Source organism: Dasypus novemcinctus, chromosome 19 (assembly GCF_030445035.2).
Source record: "Dasypus novemcinctus isolate mDasNov1 chromosome 19, mDasNov1.1.hap2, whole genome shotgun sequence".
In the NCBI taxonomy this organism is placed as follows: domain Eukaryota; kingdom Metazoa; phylum Chordata; class Mammalia; order Cingulata; family Dasypodidae; genus Dasypus; species Dasypus novemcinctus.
The window spans coordinates 32,666,114-32,685,507 of record NC_080691.1 but is presented as its reverse complement, the minus strand read 5'-3'; the positions used below and the strand labels follow the sequence as shown (position 1 = coordinate 32,685,507).

General features: G+C 42.0%; 1 protein-coding gene across 2 annotated transcripts in view; it reads left to right on the top strand.

Annotated features, from left to right (window-relative positions):
• The window catches only part of CORO1C (coronin 1C), a 77,210-nt gene that overhangs the window by 2,016 nt on the left and 55,800 nt on the right, over positions 1-19,394 (top strand). Inside the window, exons 2-3 of one of the 2 annotated variants that reach the window (XM_023592189.2) lie at positions 13,252-13,322; positions 17,872-18,071. In XM_023592189.2, the coding sequence (XP_023447957.1) occupies positions 17,877-18,071 (195 nt within the window). In that variant the 5' untranslated portion in view covers positions 13,252-13,322; positions 17,872-17,876. The remainder of the gene's footprint in view (positions 1-13,251; positions 13,323-17,871; positions 18,072-19,394) is intronic. The other variant, XM_004470179.5, reaches the window with a different exon arrangement.

Below are 19,394 nucleotides of genomic sequence, written 5' to 3'. Positions count from 1 at the left end.
ATTGGTCTAAAGGCCCTGACAAATCTGGGGTATGCCTTGTTGGTATTTATTTTCAATTACTTGTGGAAGGTACAATAAAGCCTGATGAATTTTAATAGACACATGCCAGAGAAATAACACTGCACACAGTACTGGCTTTTTCATCAACATTTGTTACTTTGCCTGCAGATTACACTAATTAGCATTTATGTCTATTTCTGTACATATGGTTTAGGATTAGATTCAGGGTCGGCAAAGAGCATTTTTAAAACACTGTTGGATCTTATTGATTTAAATTTTATGCTTAATGCATCTGTCACTTCTGGGATCCATTCTAGCCATGAGGGGGGATAGTCATTCTAATGCCAATGAAATGGAATGTTCAAAGGGATAAATTATCAGATTCAATTCTTAATGATTGCAAAAATATTTATCTCAATATTTCCATTTGTCACAAACTGTTGCTTTAGAAACAGATTTTGATAATTGGACCATTTTACCTTTTACTTTTTTTGTAGGTGCAGCAGTAATCAATTTGGGTGCAACTTTCATATTCAGGGTACAAAGCCATGTGATAAAAACTTTTCATGTTGTTTTCCATTTGATGAACTCCTTGTGTTACCTTCACCTAAGTCATGATGCCTTTTCTGTATTAAAACATGAAAACCCTCATGAATATTTCAGTATGACCTAGAATGCTAAGTAGAATGTTAAGTAATAGAATCTCTCTGGGTTTTCACTGCCCTAGTTCAGATCCTTTAAACTGAGTGAGCAAGAGCCTATACTTCTGAGAGCTTACTTTGTATTTCGATGATGCATAATGGATCCCTCCCTTTAAATTTTGTTTTGTTTTTAAGAAGCTTTAGATTTTATAAATGATACATCACAAATATAGGGGGACATTTGGGTTGTTTCTACCTTTTGGTTATTATGAATCGTGCTGCTAGGAGTGTTCATTTACAAGTTTTTGTATGGACACTTGTTTTCCATACGCACGCACAACTAGGAGTAGAATTGCTGGGTCATGTGGTAACTCTGTTTAACTGCTTGAGGAACTGCCAGGCTTTTCCAAAGTGGCTGCACCATTTTATATTCCCACCAGGAGTGTAAGAGGGTTGCAATTTCTCCACATTCTCTCCAACACTTGTTATTACTTATCTTTTTGATTGTAGCCATCCTCTGTGTGTGTGTGTGAAATGATGGACATGATGCCAAAAATCTTTCCTCTGCCTATTGCCCATTTGTGTATCATTTAGGTTATTTGCCCTTTCTTTATTGAGCTGTAATTGTTCTTTATATTTTCTAGATGTAAGTCCCTTATCAGGTATAAAATTTGCAGAACTTTTCTACCATACTGTTATCTTTTCCTTTTCTTGATGGTGTCCTTTGAAGCACAAATGCTTTTAATTTTGGTGAAGTCCCAATTTATGCATCATGGAGCCTAACTAGTTAGAAATTATTGAGAACTGAAATAATATCTTCAATATTTTGGTTATAGAAATTAAAAGCCAAATGTCGAAGGATTGGGGAAAGTGTTGAGTTCTTTTTAAGATGTGCTATTGATCAAAAAGGGTTCATTGGGAAACATGTTGTTTGTGGTTCAGATCCATTGCTGGATCCCCAAACCACTGCTATGGAATAAAGTTCAGATTTCTTAGTGTGATTGTGAATTTCTCTGATTTCTGCCTGCTTTATCTCTTACTCTTCCCCTTCCTGTGTCTTATTATTTCATACCCACCCCCCCTGTTTTGTACTTGTCCTTTGGGCTTGCTGGTGTGAGGCATTTCTTGCATTAAACCTTCCTGGTCCACATATGCAGACATTGCCCTTGCCCTGCCCACATGCATAGTACAGTCATTACTCTCGTCTCCTACTGGACCTGGACCTGAGCTTACAGTCTGAAAGGTACCTTCACCCAGAAGGCAGAATAGGGGAGAGAAGTGCACACGGAAGGCAGACCAGGCTTTTCTTGCTCTCTGCGCTGACCCTAGTGCCTAGTGCATATTTGCTGAATGCATGTTAAGTTATTAAAGTTAATATCCTGATGTCAGTGGATTTATCTGATTGCTATTTGCATCTTTGTTTCTCTGTTAAAATAATCTGAAGTATAGGAGTAATTCCTTCTGCTGTTCTGGCATCCCAGGGCTAGCCCTTAGCAAAAAAAAATTTTTTTTTTTTTCCCTAGGGCAGAACACCATTGTCCAGCATCTTTTATCCTAATGAACAGGTGGGCGGGTGGCCGGGAGCATGTTTAGTTATGGTATGTGTTACCCACACAAAATGTGACAGGTGGCCCTGTTGGTACTGAGGCAGTCAGCAGTGGAACTATACCTGTGCATGCTCCATGACAGGTATAAATTGGATTTTATGGGCCCATGCTTTTTTTTTTTTTTTAAGATTTATTTTTTTTGTATATTTCTCTTCCCTTCCCCTCCCAAACCCCCCCCCCCCCCGTTGTCTGCTCTCTGTGTCCATTTGCTGCGTGTTCTTCTTTGTCCGCTTCTGTTGTTGTCAGCGGCATGGAAATCTTTCTTTTTGTTGCGTCATCTTGTGCATCAGCTCTCTGTGTGTATAGCGCCATTCCTGGGCAGGCTGCACTTTCTTTCATGCTGGGCAGCTCTCCTTACAGGGCACACTCCTTGCGCATGGGGCTCCCCTACACGGGGGACACCCCTGCATGGCAGGGCACTCCTTGCGTGCATCAGCACTGCTCATGGGCCAGCTCCACACGGGTCAAGGAGGCCCGGGGTTTGAACCATGGACCTCCCATGTGGTAGGCAGACTCCCTAACCACTGGGCCAAGTCTGCTTCCCTGGGCCCATGCTTTTTAAGATTTATTTATTTTATTTCATTTATTTATTCTCCACCCCCCCTTGTTTGCCCTCGCTGTCTGCCATCACCTCTCTGCTGTGGCAAGGGTGGTCAGTTCTCCGTGGCGTCCCAGGCCAGCTTGCTTTCACCAGGAAGTCTGGGGAATTGAACCCTGGGCCTCCTATATGGTAGACAGGAACCTAGTCACCTGAGCCATATTCACTTCTGGCCCATATATTTAAAAAATTCTTTAAAAAAATAAATAAATAAAAGGGAAGTGGACTTTGGCCCAGTGGTTAGGGCGTCCGTCTACCACATGGGAGGTCCGCGGTTCAAACCCCAGGCCTCCTTGACCTGTGTAGAGCTGGCCCATGTGCAGTGCTGATGCGTGCAAAGAGTGCTGTGCCATGCAAGGGTGTCCCCCACATAGGGGAGCCCCATGTGCAAGGAGTGCGCCCCGTAAGGAGAGCCGCCCAGCGCGAAAGGAAGTTTAGCCTGCCCAGGAATGATGCCGCATGCACGGAGAGCTGATGCAACAAGATGACGCAACAAAAAGAGACACAGATTCCCATGCCGCTGACAACAACAGAAGTGGACTAAAGAACACGCAGCAAATAGATAACAGAGAACAGACAACTGGGGTAGGGGGAGGGGAGAGAAATAAATAAAGTAAAAAAAAATATTCTTTTATGCTCTATTCTTTTGGAGCACCTAAGTACTCCTTAGTTTTATTTTGTGTTCTTATGTTCATTTTAAAATAATTTAATTCACTTAGCATTTTTCTGAGAATTAGGAGAAACCAGTTGGCTGTTTTGGGGATATATTTTCTTTTGCATTTTTAAATGGTTGAATTGTGACCAGACAGTAAGAGGAAGAAAAATAAATTTCACATTTGGCCTTTGTCAGATTAGCCTCAGTGAGCTGTCAGTACCATGACTTAGTAGTAGTATACTGCTCTAAGGAGATTTTGTGAAGGGCGGGCCTTTAGAGCCAGACCAAGCTAGGTTTCACTCTTGACTTCATTTCTTAGTAACCTTGACTTTGTCAGAGTATCTCACTTCTCTGAGTTTGTTTCCCCTTCTGTAGTATGGGGGTGCTAGGAGCTACCTTGCGGGGTTATTGTCAAGGTGAAGAGGAAAAGTATGTCATTCAGAGTAGACATTGAGTAAATCCCTGTTCCTTCCCTTTTCACACTCAGATGTCTGTTGATGAATGGAACTGTGCAGAATCAGTAGCGTAAATGTAATACATTTTATTTCTGATGTTAAGCTATCAAGGTTTGAATTCCCACTCCCACCTCAGCATTTTAGACTTTGAATCAAAATTGAATCACTGAAGTGGGAAAAAAAAATGTCTCTCTAATTTTAGGATGGGAGGGTGGTGTTAAAAATGAGGCATCTTTTTGCATCTATTTGAATTGGAAATGGATGTTCAGACAGGCTTCCCTTATGCAGACCTTATGCTTCTATCTGCCTGTCTGTCTATCTATTTTAGGGAAAAGGGTTAGGTTATTGGCAAAAGGTTGATCTTTTCCGGGTCTGGAAGGAGATTGCACTGCAGCACCTGGGATGCTCATCTGGTTCTATTGTGAGTGGATGCTTGTGACCCGGTGGAACACTGTGTGGGAAAAGGACCGCCGCAGTTTCAAGGGATGTTAAATTAGACCTGTCATTAGAATCATAGGTTAATAACAAAAGCGATTCCTCCTGTTTGCCCCACTGTAAGAGGAATTAAATCAAAATAATGCAAAGTTCAGAATGAGAAACTGGAATATAAATGGGAGTTGTAAGGCCTCTTTTGTATGACTGAAGGCAGTAGTTTCACAGTACACATTAATTTTCTTCCCCTTTGGCCTTGCAGTTATCTGTATTTCCTATTTTAAAATTAGGATTGATGGAGCATAAGTAGCATCCACTCTCTCACTGCCTTTTGAAGACTATATCGATTTAGAGGGATTTGGAAGATCCTCAGGTCCTAACGTCCTCCTGCACATGAGTTTCAGCTGAAGCCCTTTAACAGATACAACTGCCTGGGCGCCAGCTCCCTAGTGACTCTGAGTCACAGCCGCAGTGGGAAGTCCCAAGTGGGACCGTTTCATTTTACAGATAAGATAACTGCAGAGGGTCACACTGAGCTTGAGTGACCCGTCCAAGATCAGGAACTTCACTGACCCCCTGTCACCCTGCCTTCCATGTGTGGTGTGAATTCATTTTTCATTTTTGTGGTTGGGTGGTATAGATATGTAATGTGGTGTGGATTTTTTTTTTAATACAATTTGAACCTGACACGGCTTTCCCGTTTTGGTCCTTGGCCCAATGCAAGCGATGTCTTAAACCTTCCACCAGTCTTTTGCCCCATCTGGCCACTGAGCCAACTCACTCCCTTTATTTCTTTGGTTCATCACAATTGGTCACTAGTACCTGTGTTCTTCACATATTCAAGTTTTGCACATGTTAAACTAAAGCTTGGCCCAGGTTTTCATCAGGTTTTTAGAAGCATTCTTGGGAAACTTACAGCAGTCATGAAAACAGGTTTTACATGGAATCTTGGATAAGCCTTTGATAGACTTGATTTACTAGTTTGAATATAAAGTTCCCTTTACTAAATTTTCGTGATCCCCTTTTTTTTATTTCCTCAGTTTTATAGCCTGACGATTAGTAAGCAGTGGTTGTAAGGGTTTATCTCAAATGTTTGAAAAACCGGCTACTATTTCAGAGGCACCCTTGTATTGTGTCTTGCCAGTCTATACATGAAAACTCCCCATTTGGGTAGGAACAACACATGTTCAAAACCGGAGCTATGCAGATGTAACAGGCGTAATTAGAACCCCTTAGGATTAGCAGAAGGATAATGGCTTCATGGTGTGTCATTCTGTTTCTGGGGAACCGAGGCAAGCGGCTGGGAGTTTGGACTCGTGGCCATGTGGTGTGTGAGCTTCTCTTGCCCCAGTGTGTAATTGGATGTGTGTCCCCATGTGCCAACACCTGCTGAGCCCTTCATCCCAGATCTGCAAAGCTGCAGTTTTTCGGGTTTTTCAAAGGCCCTAAAAACATGCAGGGAAAGGAAGTGTCAGTAGACTGAAGCCTTTGGGGTGTGTTTTCCACTTTTGGCATTCTAGGGGCTCTCAAAAAAATTCATAAGCCTCCCCTCCTTTGGACAAATGTTTAATCACCATTATTTGCTTACTTCACATGAAAGATATTTACATTCCTTTGCATAATGGTCAAGCATTCTTCTCTAGTTAAAGATTCTGATTCTTTTCATTCTTAGGAACTTAAAGAATTGAGACTGATTTATTAACATAAAAAATCAACTGCTACCTGAATGTTTGTTTGGCCACTGAGAAACACGTGAATTTGAGTTGTCATCTCCAGTAAGCAGAGGGATTTATTAGGAGACTAGTCACTTTACAAGTTAAATGGTGAATTAATTTTGTGGTTAGTAGTATCTTTAGCTTAACATTGTCTTCCGAGTTTTTCTTGGCAAGCAAGAGAGAGGCTGGAGCCAACAAGTGCTGGCCATAGCTCTTTTGGGGTGATATTTAATAAGATGGATTTGCCAGGTTTAGAAATAGGGTAATTATTTTGTAGGCCGTGTGTTACTTGGGACACTACTGCTGTATAGTGCTATTATAGAAAAAGGCAAATAAGTTGGCAGTCTTCTTTTTTTTCCTCTGAGAATGCCAGTTTGTCTTCTCATGAAGTATAAAGATGTCTTGCATGCACAGGACTGGATTACATTGTCGAGTGGAACAAAATTATCCATCTTACCTGCTCGGGATAGTTGTGAACCAAGTGTTTCTCTAGGAAAAGTGAATGATCGAGAGCCCAGCCGCTGTTTGTGTTTTAGAGGCAGTGTCCATCCCAGTCTTAGGACTGGGTTGTGTTCCAAAGTTTAACTCAGTTTTTTGGAACTCAGATGGCATTTTTCATAAAGATTCAGCATCTTACGTGGTGGGTTACTTCCCAGACTAACCTGTAGACACGTGTAATTCACAGCACAGTCTCTTAAATTGGTGATGGTGATAGCTGAATTTTGGCTCGGGAGTTACATTTTACAGAAGGAACCACTCTCCAACGCCCAAAGTTCCTCTCTCCAGGCTGAAGGCAGCCGGAGCGCTCATACCACAGCAGCCACCCCCCCACCCCCCCCCACCCCCGCTGCCCCAGCCCTCCAAGTTCTTCCTGCTCCATCTCTCTCAGTTTGAAGCTTCCACCTCTGGGCTGAAGCTGATTTCTGATTTCCTTTAAACAGCAGTAGCAAAGCAAGGGGCTTCAAACCATCCCCATACCTGCTCATGGATGATCACAACTACTACCAGACCACCTCTGTTACTGAGTATAGGACCATTGTGAGCTTTATTTATATGATCTATTATATGATCATGTCCCTTAAACTTTTTCAGAGATACAATATTATAATTTTTAAAAAAGGAGTTTCTTATTTATAAACATTGTCTCAAAATTTTCCATTCAGTCAGTGTAACAAAATCAAGGGAAAAGTTGAGGGAAGGCTTTGGGTTCAGGCAGAGCGCTGCTATCTGGAATCGGGAAGAAGCCCTGTGTGCTTTTGAAAGTTTCTTATTTTACCCCTAAAGCAGTGAATCTCGGTGTCGGAAATTGGAGGGAGATCAGCGTCATGTGAACAATTGTTTTTTTCCAAAATATTCATGAACGCTTTTTTTTCCTTTTCATGTGGAAACTACGTCTAAAGAGGGGCTTAGGTGTTTGACGGGTGGCTTGTTGGTATGACTTTTGGGGAGTGGGCAGTGTAATGATTGTACGCTGGGGCAGCTCGTACTGGCCAGAGAGCTAGGCACAGGTTCTCTAGCTGTATTTCTAGTCCTTAATAAACTTGCCACAAAGCACCTACTTTTCTCAAACAAGGGGAAATAATTGACCTCTCTTTTTGTTATTGCCTCTTTTCTTCAGAAAATTAATTTTTTATATGTGCCTCCTAGTCATGCCAGTGACCAGATCTGACAAGTGTTACTGGGGTCCTTCCATCTAGAATCTGATTTTACTGTAGCCTTTGCTCTTAGAGACAGACGAGTGCCTCAGCATCAACTTTGTATGATAACAGGATTGAACTGACTTCCAAAAACTCTTCTTACTCAAACATTTTATGATGTGATGTGTAGTTTTTTGGTGTAGTTAAAAAAATTCTTCTTTGCCAAGACACTGCTATGGCATGCTTAATTTTTTTGGGGGGGGAGTGAGGTACTGGGGACCAGGGAGTGAACCCTGGACCTTGTATATGGGACGCTGGCACTCAACCACTGAGCCACATCTCCTCTCCTGAGTTGGTTACTTTGTTTGCTTGTTGTTTAGGAGGCACCAGGAATTGAACCCAGGACCTCCTGTGTGGGAAGTGGGCTCTCATCTGCTTGAGCCACATCTGCTCCCTCAAGCTTAATGCTTTGATTTACTTTCAAATGTGTACATTTTAAACATACTTTACAAGTTTCTGTTTAACCCTCAGGTGTATGATCCTTTGATGCTGAATTCTCTTGTCTGGGCTATGAGCCCTGCAGGATTTCAGAGGACAGGGCACTGGGGAGTAGGACACTGGGGGTGAAGCCTGCCTGTGGGTGTGCATAATATTACTGGGCTTGACTAGGAATGAGGTGATTGGGAAGGAATAGTACAAGGTAGCCACGTGGGATGGGAGCAGATTGTGCAGTCATGATAATAGGAAATGCATGAATATCGTTTTTGTGGGTTTAGTTCCTGTTATATAATAGGTGTTCAATAAATGTTAGTTGAATGTTGATTTACAGTTTTACATGATAAATTTGTGATATTGTCAGGCTTCCTATTTTCTCAAAAGATGAAAGGAATAAAGAGGATGTTTTCTATGGTGTAGGACTACTAATTTTAAATATTTGCTTATTAAATTATCCTGTGATAAACTAACCTCATTTTCATTATAAATAAATATGCTAGCAAAGTGTATGCATTTATTGAAACATGATTCATTTGTGAAGCAAATTTTGGAGTTCTTTGTTTTTAAAGCATGAATTCTGATGGAAAGCAGGGTGACATTATGATTTGGGTACTTTATTGTAAATTAACCGATTACTTGAGTAAATTGAAAATATTGGTAGCATGGAGTTCTTATGGCCTTGATTTGGGTTAGCAACTTTGACTTTACTAAGAAACGGTGAAATGACATTTGTAATGGAAATGTGTTTTCATCTGGAGAGTTGTTGCCAATAGATATGGGAAGAACCATAATTTTTATCAGGATGGGGATTTGAGGTTAAGGTAGCCATTAGAGTAGGAAGTGAAGGTTTGTTGCAGTGAGCCCTGAGGGGGCCGCTAGGCCTAGGACCAGAGAAATAATAAGGGCAAGTCTTGAGTGCATTTGACTTAAGAATTTGGCAAAAACTGAGTATGTTGAAATAGGGTGAATTGTGCACCATTTCACCTGTTAAACAGCCTCATTGTTTAGAAGTTCATTTGTACATAATAAAATTTGAAAAAAAAACCCTGCAGGTTTTGGTTTATTATTTATTATTGTAGTACTGATTGATGTTAAAATAAGTGATCACACAACAAAATTGTTTTGTAACTGCATTTGTGTGTATGTGCTTTATTTCTGGCAGCTTTAAGAGATTACTACAAACCAAAAATATAGCTATTTAAGGAGTATTAGGGATGGGAAGCTCCCTGATCTTTCTGCTTGCCTTCTACTTAAAATACTAGAAAAATGATTTTTTTCTTGCTTTCACTTGAGGCATAGAGAATTAATTTTTAAAATTTCTTTTCATTTTTTTTTTATCCCTCCTCCCCATGGCTCCCTAGTCTGTTTACCCATTATTTTTTTGTGTGTTTTTTTTTTTCGCTCGTTGTTTGCTTGTTGTTTTTGCTCGTTGTCTTAGCTTGTTGTCTGCTCGTTGTTTGTCTGTTTTTTCTTTAGGAGACACTGGCAGCCGAACCCGGGAGGGGGGGGCACTTTAACTGCTTGAGCCACATCTGCTCTGAGAATTTTTTTTGGTCACTATTGTGCAGTCCAATTAATTTAACATGGAGAACTAAGGACTATAATTTACTTTCTTTTTTCCTTTCTTTTTTTAAGGATATACTGGAGAATGAAGCTTGTACATGGGAAACAGGCACTCAACCACTGAGCTACATCTGCTCCCCTATAATTTACTTTCAAGTCTGATATGGTTTAAAAGGAAAATGGATTTGGGATAGTTAGGGTTGCAGTTTTACCACCTAAGGCTGTCTGTTAAGGCGGAAAAAGCTTCTTGGAATAGGGTATTCACCCCAGAATCCTTAGCCCAAATGTTTCCTCCTAGAATTGGGCTCTTTTGTTTATTTGTCACCAGTCCTCCTGGATATTTTCATTTTAGTTTTGAAATTGGATGTATGATGCTTTCTTCCTGAAGAACTCAAGCCTTCTGAAAATATTGACTTGGTAGTACTACATTTTCTCCAGTGAGTTAACATTCTTATGACTTCTTGTATCTGTTGTAGAGTCTAATATTCTATGTAGTTTCGTGTTAATAAGAAATAGTTTGCAGTTTTGCCAAAAAGGATCAGACAGACAAATTGATTTATCCTGAAGTACGGTAAGATTTTAAGAGGTACAAATTCTTGTTAGTACACGGTCTTTGAAAATTTTGGAAACATAGGGAGATTTTAATTTTAAAGAATGTTTAATCTTTTAATAATATGCTCAATATATTTTCCTTCAAGCTCCAGGCATTTTGTGAGCAAAGTACCCAAATGTAAAGCCATGGATTCAGTCACTAGTCTGAAAAGGTACAATAAGTAATTTAAATATTTACCCTGTGTTGTCAGTCTTTTCAGCCACGCTGTCCTTAAATAGAAGGCTCTTGGGAGCTACCACTGAGGGATGCACGCCTTCCTCAGCACCTGTAGGTCAGGCAGCAAACAGCACAAGCCAAAACCAGGCTTCCCTGATGACGCATCCTTCAGTCTTGAACAGTTGATTTTCAGTCTTCTGAATCTCTCCGTTTCTCTCCCTTTACATTGGGACTGTCATCTTGGGCCTGACCAACTTCAAGGAATCCCTGTTTCCCTACATCTCTCCTCCTCCAAGTCCAGTCCCCAGGTGCATTCAGAGTGATCTTTTTAAAATGCAAATCTGATGATTTCACATACACAATTAAAAGTTTCTAGGAGCTTCCTGAGCTTTGCAGATAAGGATAAAATTCCTTACCACGGCCTGCAGGTAGGGACCTGCATGAGCTGGCCTGTTACTCTCTGGGCTCCAGCCCCTCCAGGCCTCTTTGACTGGTCAGGTTCCCACTAGCGTTGCCACAGACCCTTCACAGCTTTTGCTCCTTCCCCCTAGATCTCTCTTTTCTTCCCTCTTTGCCCTCTATGAATTTCAGCCCAAGTGTCACTGCTCTGAGCACTCTGACTGGTTCTTTTTCCCAGATTTATTGCTGCTCTCTCCTGTGCACACCCTCCCCCTCCAACTTGCCACACACATGACTGCGTGTAATGTAATGTAGACTCATGAGCCCAGGGCTGGTATCCCGTGTCTAGCATGGTACCAGACACATGAACAACCTCAGTAGATAGTCATTGAATGAATAAATGCATGAATGGCTGGAGTTTAGGACGCACAGCTGAGGGTGAGTTTGTGTTGCATGTATAGATAGCCCCGTGGAGGCTAGTGGTTAGTTCAGTTCTCAATGAACTAGGTATTTTATTTGGCAGGGGTAGGGGGGTGGGGGTGGAACCCAGTGCAAGAAGCATTCCCTGTGAACTCATATGCTTGAGACAAAGGGATCCTAGAAAGCACTTATTTTAGCTCCCGCATCTAATAGATTGATGGAACCACCAGCCACAGGACCACCGTAACTTGGGTGGCTGTCGGGTAAACGCAGATCTCCTGACCCCAGCCAGTGTTTTTCCTCCTCCCTCTTACCTTTCCCTTGAAACACTGTCAGGAGCACATACTCATCTCATCGCTTCCTGTCCAGGGTATATGGTGTTAAAAAGGGAAGACTGAAATTCTTCAGATGAAGGTGATATTTTGACACTGCTCGTTTTGCCTTTGACTGGCCTTCTGAAGTACTCAGTAAAACTGCCTTAAAGAAAAAGAGATCTTGGGTTCAAATAACTTAATTTCCTGGTATAAAAATATTGCCAAAGGATAATTAAAGTTTTATTCCGAGAGACATTCCATCTGACTAAGCAGTGGAGTACAGGCCTGGCAGGTTTGAACAGTCATACATAGTGTGCTCTTTACCAGATGTTGATAAGAAAAGTAGGTCATTAGTATAGAAAGAGTATTTCGAAACACATCCATGAATTAGTTTTTAAATGAGATTACTGGGTCACTCCCATCTGTACAATTTCTGCACTTAGTACGAGAACTTGGGATTATTTTCGGTCTTTGAGAGCTGCGTCCTGCTGTTTGAAGGGAGGCGGCGTTGGACTTTTGAGCCTTGTCTCCCGAGAGCGCCACTTCGGGAGGTGGCTGCAGCCTCCTACGGGCATGCCTGCCTCTGTCTCTGTGATGGACGTTTCTTCATCAAGCCTTTTCAGAGCTCCAGGGATGGGGAGAGGTTGCTGGTGATAGGCAGAAAAGTGGTAGATGTGAAGGATTGGAAGCTCATTCCTCCTTCCTTTTACCTCCGGAAAAATCTATTTTTATTTTGCTAGTGTAATAGAAAAAAAATAAATTTTTGTCACTGAAGAACTAGAAATGACTTCTAAGATCTTATAATGTTATGTTTAAGTGACTGAAAAATTTCTGACATGCCATTCTTATTTATTATATTTTAAATGGGTTATATGCCATTATGACATCTTACAGTTCAGAAAGGGTCTCTTTTTAATACAAGCTTGAAAGAGTTAGCAATTTTAGGATTTGTGTCTTTGACCTTTAGGATCTTCAAATGTTGCTATTTTATACTCATTTCTTGTCGACCTTGATTTTTTTTTTTTAAGATTTATTTTATTTATTTTTCTCCCCTTCCCCCCCCTCCTCCTGCCCCAGTTGTCTGCTCTCTGTGTCCATTTGCTGCGTGTTCTTTTTTCTTTGTCCACTTCTGTTGTCAGCGTCACGGGAATCTGTGTTTCTCTTTTTTTGTGTCATCTTGTTGCATCAGTTCTCTGTGTGGGCGGCGCCATTCCTGGGCAGGCTGCACTTTCTTTGGTGCTGGGCGGCTCTCCTTCCGGGGCCCACTCCTTGTGCGTGGGGCTCCCCTACGCGGGGGAAATCCCTGCGTGGCAGGGCACTCCTTGCGCGCATCAGCACTGTGCATGGGCCAGCTCCACGCCGGTCAAGGAGGCCCGGGGTTTGAACCGCGGACCTCCCATGCGGTAGATGGATGCCCTAACCACTGGGCCAAGTCCGCTTCCCAACCTTGATTTTTAATATTCATTTTCATAGCTTGGAAATCTAATTTCTTAATTGTCAGTGAATGCTTATGTTTGATGTTAAGTAGTCCCCAATTTCTCTTTGTAACAGGTTCCCTAAATGAGAACAATATTGTATAAAATGTAAAGGGAAGAGTTCTTTTCTTAGAAAGCTTTAAAAAGGTAAAACTTCTTTATTATACCCCCACCTTTTAGAAATTGTCTTAAATATGTGTATTTCTAGTATTTCATACATGTTCTTTCATGTTCTGTTCTTGCACATTTGCACAGACAGTCCTGTGGCTTACACCTAATAATGTTCAATTAGAAGTCAAGACTTATTCCTTTGGCATAACTAATGTTCTCTGTTTGTCTCAGTATATTTGTTTTTTTTTTTAAAGATTTATGTATTTTATTTATTTCTCTCCTCTTCCCCCCCCCATCCCGGTTGTCTGTTCTCTGTGTCTGTTTGCTGCGTCTTCTTTGTCCGCTTCTGTTGTCAGTCAGCGGCACGGGAATCAGTGTTTCTTTTGGTTGCGTCATCTTGTTGTGTCAGCTCTCCGAGTGTGTGGCAGGCTGCACTTTCTTTTGCGCTGGGCTGCTCTCCTTACGGGGTGCACTCCTTGCGTGTGGGGCTCCCCTAAAAACTTGTACAGCGAGGCCAAGTGGAACCTGTATGGGCTGTTGAGGCAGCAACACCATGAAAGAGCACCAAATGGCTTTGTCCACTGCCATGGGAAAGCCAGACTGGCTGTGTGAGAGGGGATTTGTCATGGAAAAAGCATGGAAGTTCAAGTGGTAGAAAGTTGAACAGCCCTGTACATTGTGATTCGAAGTCGTTGGGTCTCTCTCAGAAGTTCCTTATCTTTGGGCAGAGTCCTTTAAGGTCTCCAGGCCGCATGTTCCTTGTTGGGAAAACGAGGGCACTGGAATGGATGAGCACTGGAACCCTTTGTGGGGGCTGGGCCTGAGCGCTTCTGGGCACATCTTACTTTAATTTCCTTGTTTTTTTGCTCCTAGAAAAAATTTAAAACTAAATGCTATTGGATCATTGAATCGAAACCAAATGCGTTTATGATTGGTAGGCTTCATTCTTTGTATTTTACCTATTAACTGGATGAATGATGGGACGAAACTCCTTGTAAGCCTATAATGAAGGTGAATTTTCCCCTCCTCAGTCTTACCATTCTCGGTATCATGAAAAATTTAACCAACATCAGACTATTCTATACTTGCAGTCAATTGCTTTACGTGGTCAGCAATTTTTCTAGGAAATAATTCTTTAAACAAGTTCACATAATCAGTGGAGTGCCAATCTCTTGCCTACAGTTGCTGTGTAAGAAGAGGTCTGCAGTAGTTTATTTCTAATGTTGCATGTCTCTTTTTAAGCAACTTATATGAAAGTAGGTGAATTAGGCTTTTTTTTCTTTGTTGGAATGCCACCTATGAATCTGTTAATGAAGGAGTTCAATGCAATGAAAATAGGTGTGGGTTTTGTTTTGTTTTGTTTTGTTTTTTTGGTGAACTCACAAGTGTCACTGGTGGATTTTTGTTTAAGAAAATTTGAAAAGTTCAGCCATCTTATACCCAGGAAGGAAGACTGCTTGATTTTTCTGTTTAACCAGATGACCTTCCGTTTGCTTTGAGCAGCTGCTCTGTTGTGAACGTGTATTTTCTGTAAGCTTAACATATTACATTTCCAGCTTCTTAAAAGGAATTTTGAACTGTTGGCATTGCCAGTTAAATAGCTGATTTTAGAACATTTGTCTTATCATGTGCTCTCTTACTTCTTTTTTCTGTTAAATAATGTACCCGATCTTTTCCACATTAAAATGTGCTACCACAAAAGCAGCAGCTTAGAAGAAACATGTCCTTTCCCTGTTGGGACATTTTGGAGTCTTCCTGCTGTTGCTTCTCGCTGAGGGAATATTGTCAAGCCTGCTGAGCCCTAGCACTTCAATAACTGAAGCTCTGGAATGGTCTTCGCAAATGTGCCAAGCAGGATTTTGCTGCTAGTAGGGGTTTTCCTGTATGTGTTCCTAGCAGGATGTGTTTCCTTTTGTATGAACCTATTGAAAGTTCTCTGAACCATGGAAGTACATCTGCTGGAATCTTTAAACAGATAACTTCTCAATAAACAGGAAAATGGCAAAATTGTGGTATCTTTTGTTTTATGAGATTGACAGGGTCGACAGAGAGAATAGAGAGAACTAGTAACATTTCCTCAGGTATTCAAAATGAATTTTACCTGGTGCCGTTACAATTAAAACATCCTGTCTTGTCTGCATTTTTCCTCCTCACATCAAATGCTTTTCTTATATATTTTATTTTTTATTTTTTAAAGATTTATTTATTATTTGTTTCTCTCCCCTCCTCCCCCCCAGTTGTCTGCTCTCTGTGTCCATTTGCTGCGCATTCTTCTGTGACTGCTTCTATCCTTATCAGTGGCACTGGGAATCTGTGTTTCTTTTTGTTGCGTCATCTTGTTGTGTCAACTCTCTGTGTGTGCAGCGCCATTCTTGGGCAGGCTGCACTTTTCTTTCGCGCTGGGCAGCTCTCCTTCCGGGGCGCACTCCTTGCGCGTGGGGCCCCCCTACGCAGGGACAGCCCTGCATGGCAGGACACTCCTTGCGCGCATCAGCACTGCACATGGGCCCGGGATTTGAACCTTGGACCTCCCATGTGGTAGACGGACGCCCTAACCACTGGGCCAAGTCTGCTTCCCTCCACCTTCTTAAACATGTTACTATTATTTGCTCTCTTGTCAGCTCCATTTCCCTTGTCCTTCTGGATTTTCACCTCCTTTATTTCTTTTTATTGGAATTTCAGGAAGGAGTAGAGATAAATGCCCTTTGTCTTTCTTTTGTAAATTACCTCTTCGTGTCTTTTGCCTGTTTCCTATTGGGGTCTTCATTTATTGAACTTATAAGAACTGTTTATGTATATGAAGGATGCTAATTTTTGACAAATGGTGCAATTTTTTTTTCTTCTGTTATCCTACTCCTGCCTTGCTTGTTGGAAGATGCTGGTGGGCTCTCCAGCTGTTGTAACTTGTGCAGATGGTTGTGTAGCAACGTGGCTCATGAGACCCACGGTCTGTAGAGTGGCTTCCGTGTGGCTGTGCTCTCCTTGGGTGTGCGTGGCTTCATGGAAGCTGTCTTACCTGACGCACGCTGGAGAAGCATTCCTGATGTTTCACAAATGGAGGATGCCAGGCCATCTCCTCTACCAGCCGCTGAAGACACACAGACCTGGGGGGCAGCTGGAAGGCAGCCGAGGGCTGAGGAAGAAGGTGCACAGCCACTTGCCTCAGGATCGGAGGGAGGCCACTTTTGCACATGCCTTGGAAGAGCGGAAGGAGGCTCTGGCAAAAGCAAAGGCTCTCCCTGTGTGTTTTGTGGTGGGCCTGGCCTGTGAGAAAGGGAAATAGAGGAAAGAAGATAGCAGCAGCCCTCCACGTGTCCCGCCGGCACTGGTGAAGAACGCTGGCCCCTCCTATGAGCACGGGGCGTTAGGACTAGTTTTCACTTGAGTGGTGAAGGTCTGACTGTTCCAGTTCCATTTCTATTTAGGTTTTCTCTAGGCTCCTTCCTCCTAGCCAGTGTGAAAGGAATGTCCTGCATTAGCAGTTAGGAAAAGTGCTTTGGGTGGAGCCTGGGATGCCTTCTGGTGGGACTGGGGTTCTGGAGCTTCCAGTGCCAATGTCTTCTGGACATGAGGAGGCCCCCTCTCATGTCATAATTCACCTCCCCTCTCCTAGACCTCCTCATTGCCCAAGGAAGGGGCTGTGGTGAATATTCACCTCCAACAAGAAATCCGACCCTGGGTTTTGCCTCGTCCAACTGCTACTGCTATAATCATTCCCAGCCTTTCTCAGGCCTGGTTTACTGTCCCAGCTTCTCAGCCCAGCACCTTGCTTTTGGCTTCTTCTCATCTAATCCTTCCAGGATGTTGCTGCCGGACTTATTATCACCCCAAACTTTGCTTTCATCACATTACTTTCTATTTAAATACTTGCTGCTGTTTCCCAAGACCCGTCTGCTGCCTTGGCCCAGACTGATTTTTCCTATTTGTGACTTTGTAAGCTTTCAGTACCAGACAGTTTGGTTCTGCATTGCTTCAATTATTATGTCTGCATTAGAAGGAAATTGGAAGACTCTTGAAGACAGGGTGGTTACTTGTGTCTCTTTTGAATTCCCCAAGTACACTTAGTTGGCCACTTTGGAAATTCTGGTGAGCAGGCAGAGATCCCACACAGAACAGTGCTGAGGTCTGGGGAAAATGTTTGAAAAATGAAGTTACCTTGGCAGGCTGAGGTGTTTGGGCTCTCTTGAGCTTCAAATCTACCAGTTTAACTTAACCTTGGAGTTTTCTTATCTGTAAGAAGAGATGGTTGGAATGAATTGTCTTTTAGTTCCTACCTGGCCCTAAAGGCAAATTTTCCTTTCATGCTTTCCCTTGATCTTTTTCCTGAAATTTAAACTAATGAGCTGTTTCTGGATCCTGAATTGGGAATTTTTCCTATCTTTGTAATTCTTTCCCTGATGTGTTTTGTAGTTTTCCTCTGGGTATGTGCTGCTTAAGGAAATTTGGATTTGCAACCTGGCTCCTTTTTAGGAGAGCAGACAGATTGCCATGCCATTCCGTTTTTCCTACTTGTGACTTTTTGTTTGTGAAAGTAAATCTTTCAGTGTGGTGTAGTTCTAACATAATTCTTGCTCTTCTTCTGCAGACACGATGAGGCGAGTGGTACGACAGAGCAAATTTCGTCATGTATTTGGGCAAGCCGTGAAAAATGACCAGTGTTATGATGACATCCGGGTTTCTCGTGTGACCTGGGATAGTTCCTTTTGTGCCGTCAATCCCAGATTTGTTGCCATAATCGTAGAAGCCAGTGGGGGAGGAGCGTTCCTTGTGCTCCCTTTGCACAAGGTAAGTAATTTGACCCTCTGTTCTGTTAGCTGCCCTCCGATGCTCTCCATACTTTTTCCATAATTGATTGACTTTGGAGACTCGTCATTCGGTAGGAATTGTGTGATTGCTGCGCCCGTAAGACTCAGCTGTAACTGAGGTTACAGTCCACATGCCTTGCCAACCACATAAGTTTTTCTGTAACAGAGAATCATTAAACAGACTGATGAACTCTGTTCTGGGTGCCCTCTGTGGATGAAACATTATTATGATGAGTCTGTGAGCGGGGATAGGCTCAGGGATTTTGTGATTTGGTTAGTTATCCACTTTTCACCAAGTGTTTCTTTTGGAGTACAGTTTTTAGAACAAGTATGTTTTTAAATAGGTAGTAATTTGTAAGATGTTCTCTCCACCCTGCCTCCCCAAAGTCATGAGGACTGAGACTTGGGGTGGTTTTTTTTGCAAGGTATTAATAAATGGGACAGGAGCTGAAGAGAATTTCCCCAAACCATACAGTTTTCAATTCTGGACAGTAATAAATTTCATCATAGGATTTAAAGAGTTAACAAGTGGTAAAATAAAGGCTCTTTACTGAAAGTGGATTCCTGTGTGGTTCGGTTTCATTGGGCTTCTGAGTCCTCCCTTCTCCCTACTTTATCTTCCAAGGTGGGAGCATAAGGTAGGAGTTTGGGGTATCTGCTGACAATCTTCTCAAGATCACGATCTGTTACTGTATCAGTAAATCCCAGCACTGTGACTAATGGGGGAAAAAGCTGTGAAGAGAGCCTTGAAACAGTCACGTTCTAGTTAGATTTTAGGAGGAAAACAAGAGCAGGCTCCGCGTGAAGTCAGGATGCAGATGGTGAGTTATAGGACGGGTATTTCCACTCTGCTGAAAGCAGTGGGGAGAGTGGAGCCCTCCTGGGTAGGAGCCATTCATTTTAGAGGTATATAGCATCAGAATGGGCTATGAGGTTCTGACGGGGAGTTTCTGCCAAAGTACTTTTTCCCATTATATTTTTGGTATCTTTTCCTTGGGAAAATTTCCATCTCTCTTGTTCTTTTCTTTCGGAGATGCTCATGACTAACTTATTTGTTTTTAATGTCTGATTTTTACTCTAGTGACCCAACTGATGTGCTGTTACACAATAGAACTATCTCTCTACAGAAATAGGGAGATGGATACATTGGGGAGTAAATTTGATAAGTGTCTTCAAATGCACCTTCTTATTGACAAAACTACTGCTCATATTTAAAGAGAATCTTTTCAGTAAATTGAAATTTTGTTTTCTATTTGGATATTTTTATTTCTGCTGAGATTTGCTGTTGGGTGGCGAGTAAGTA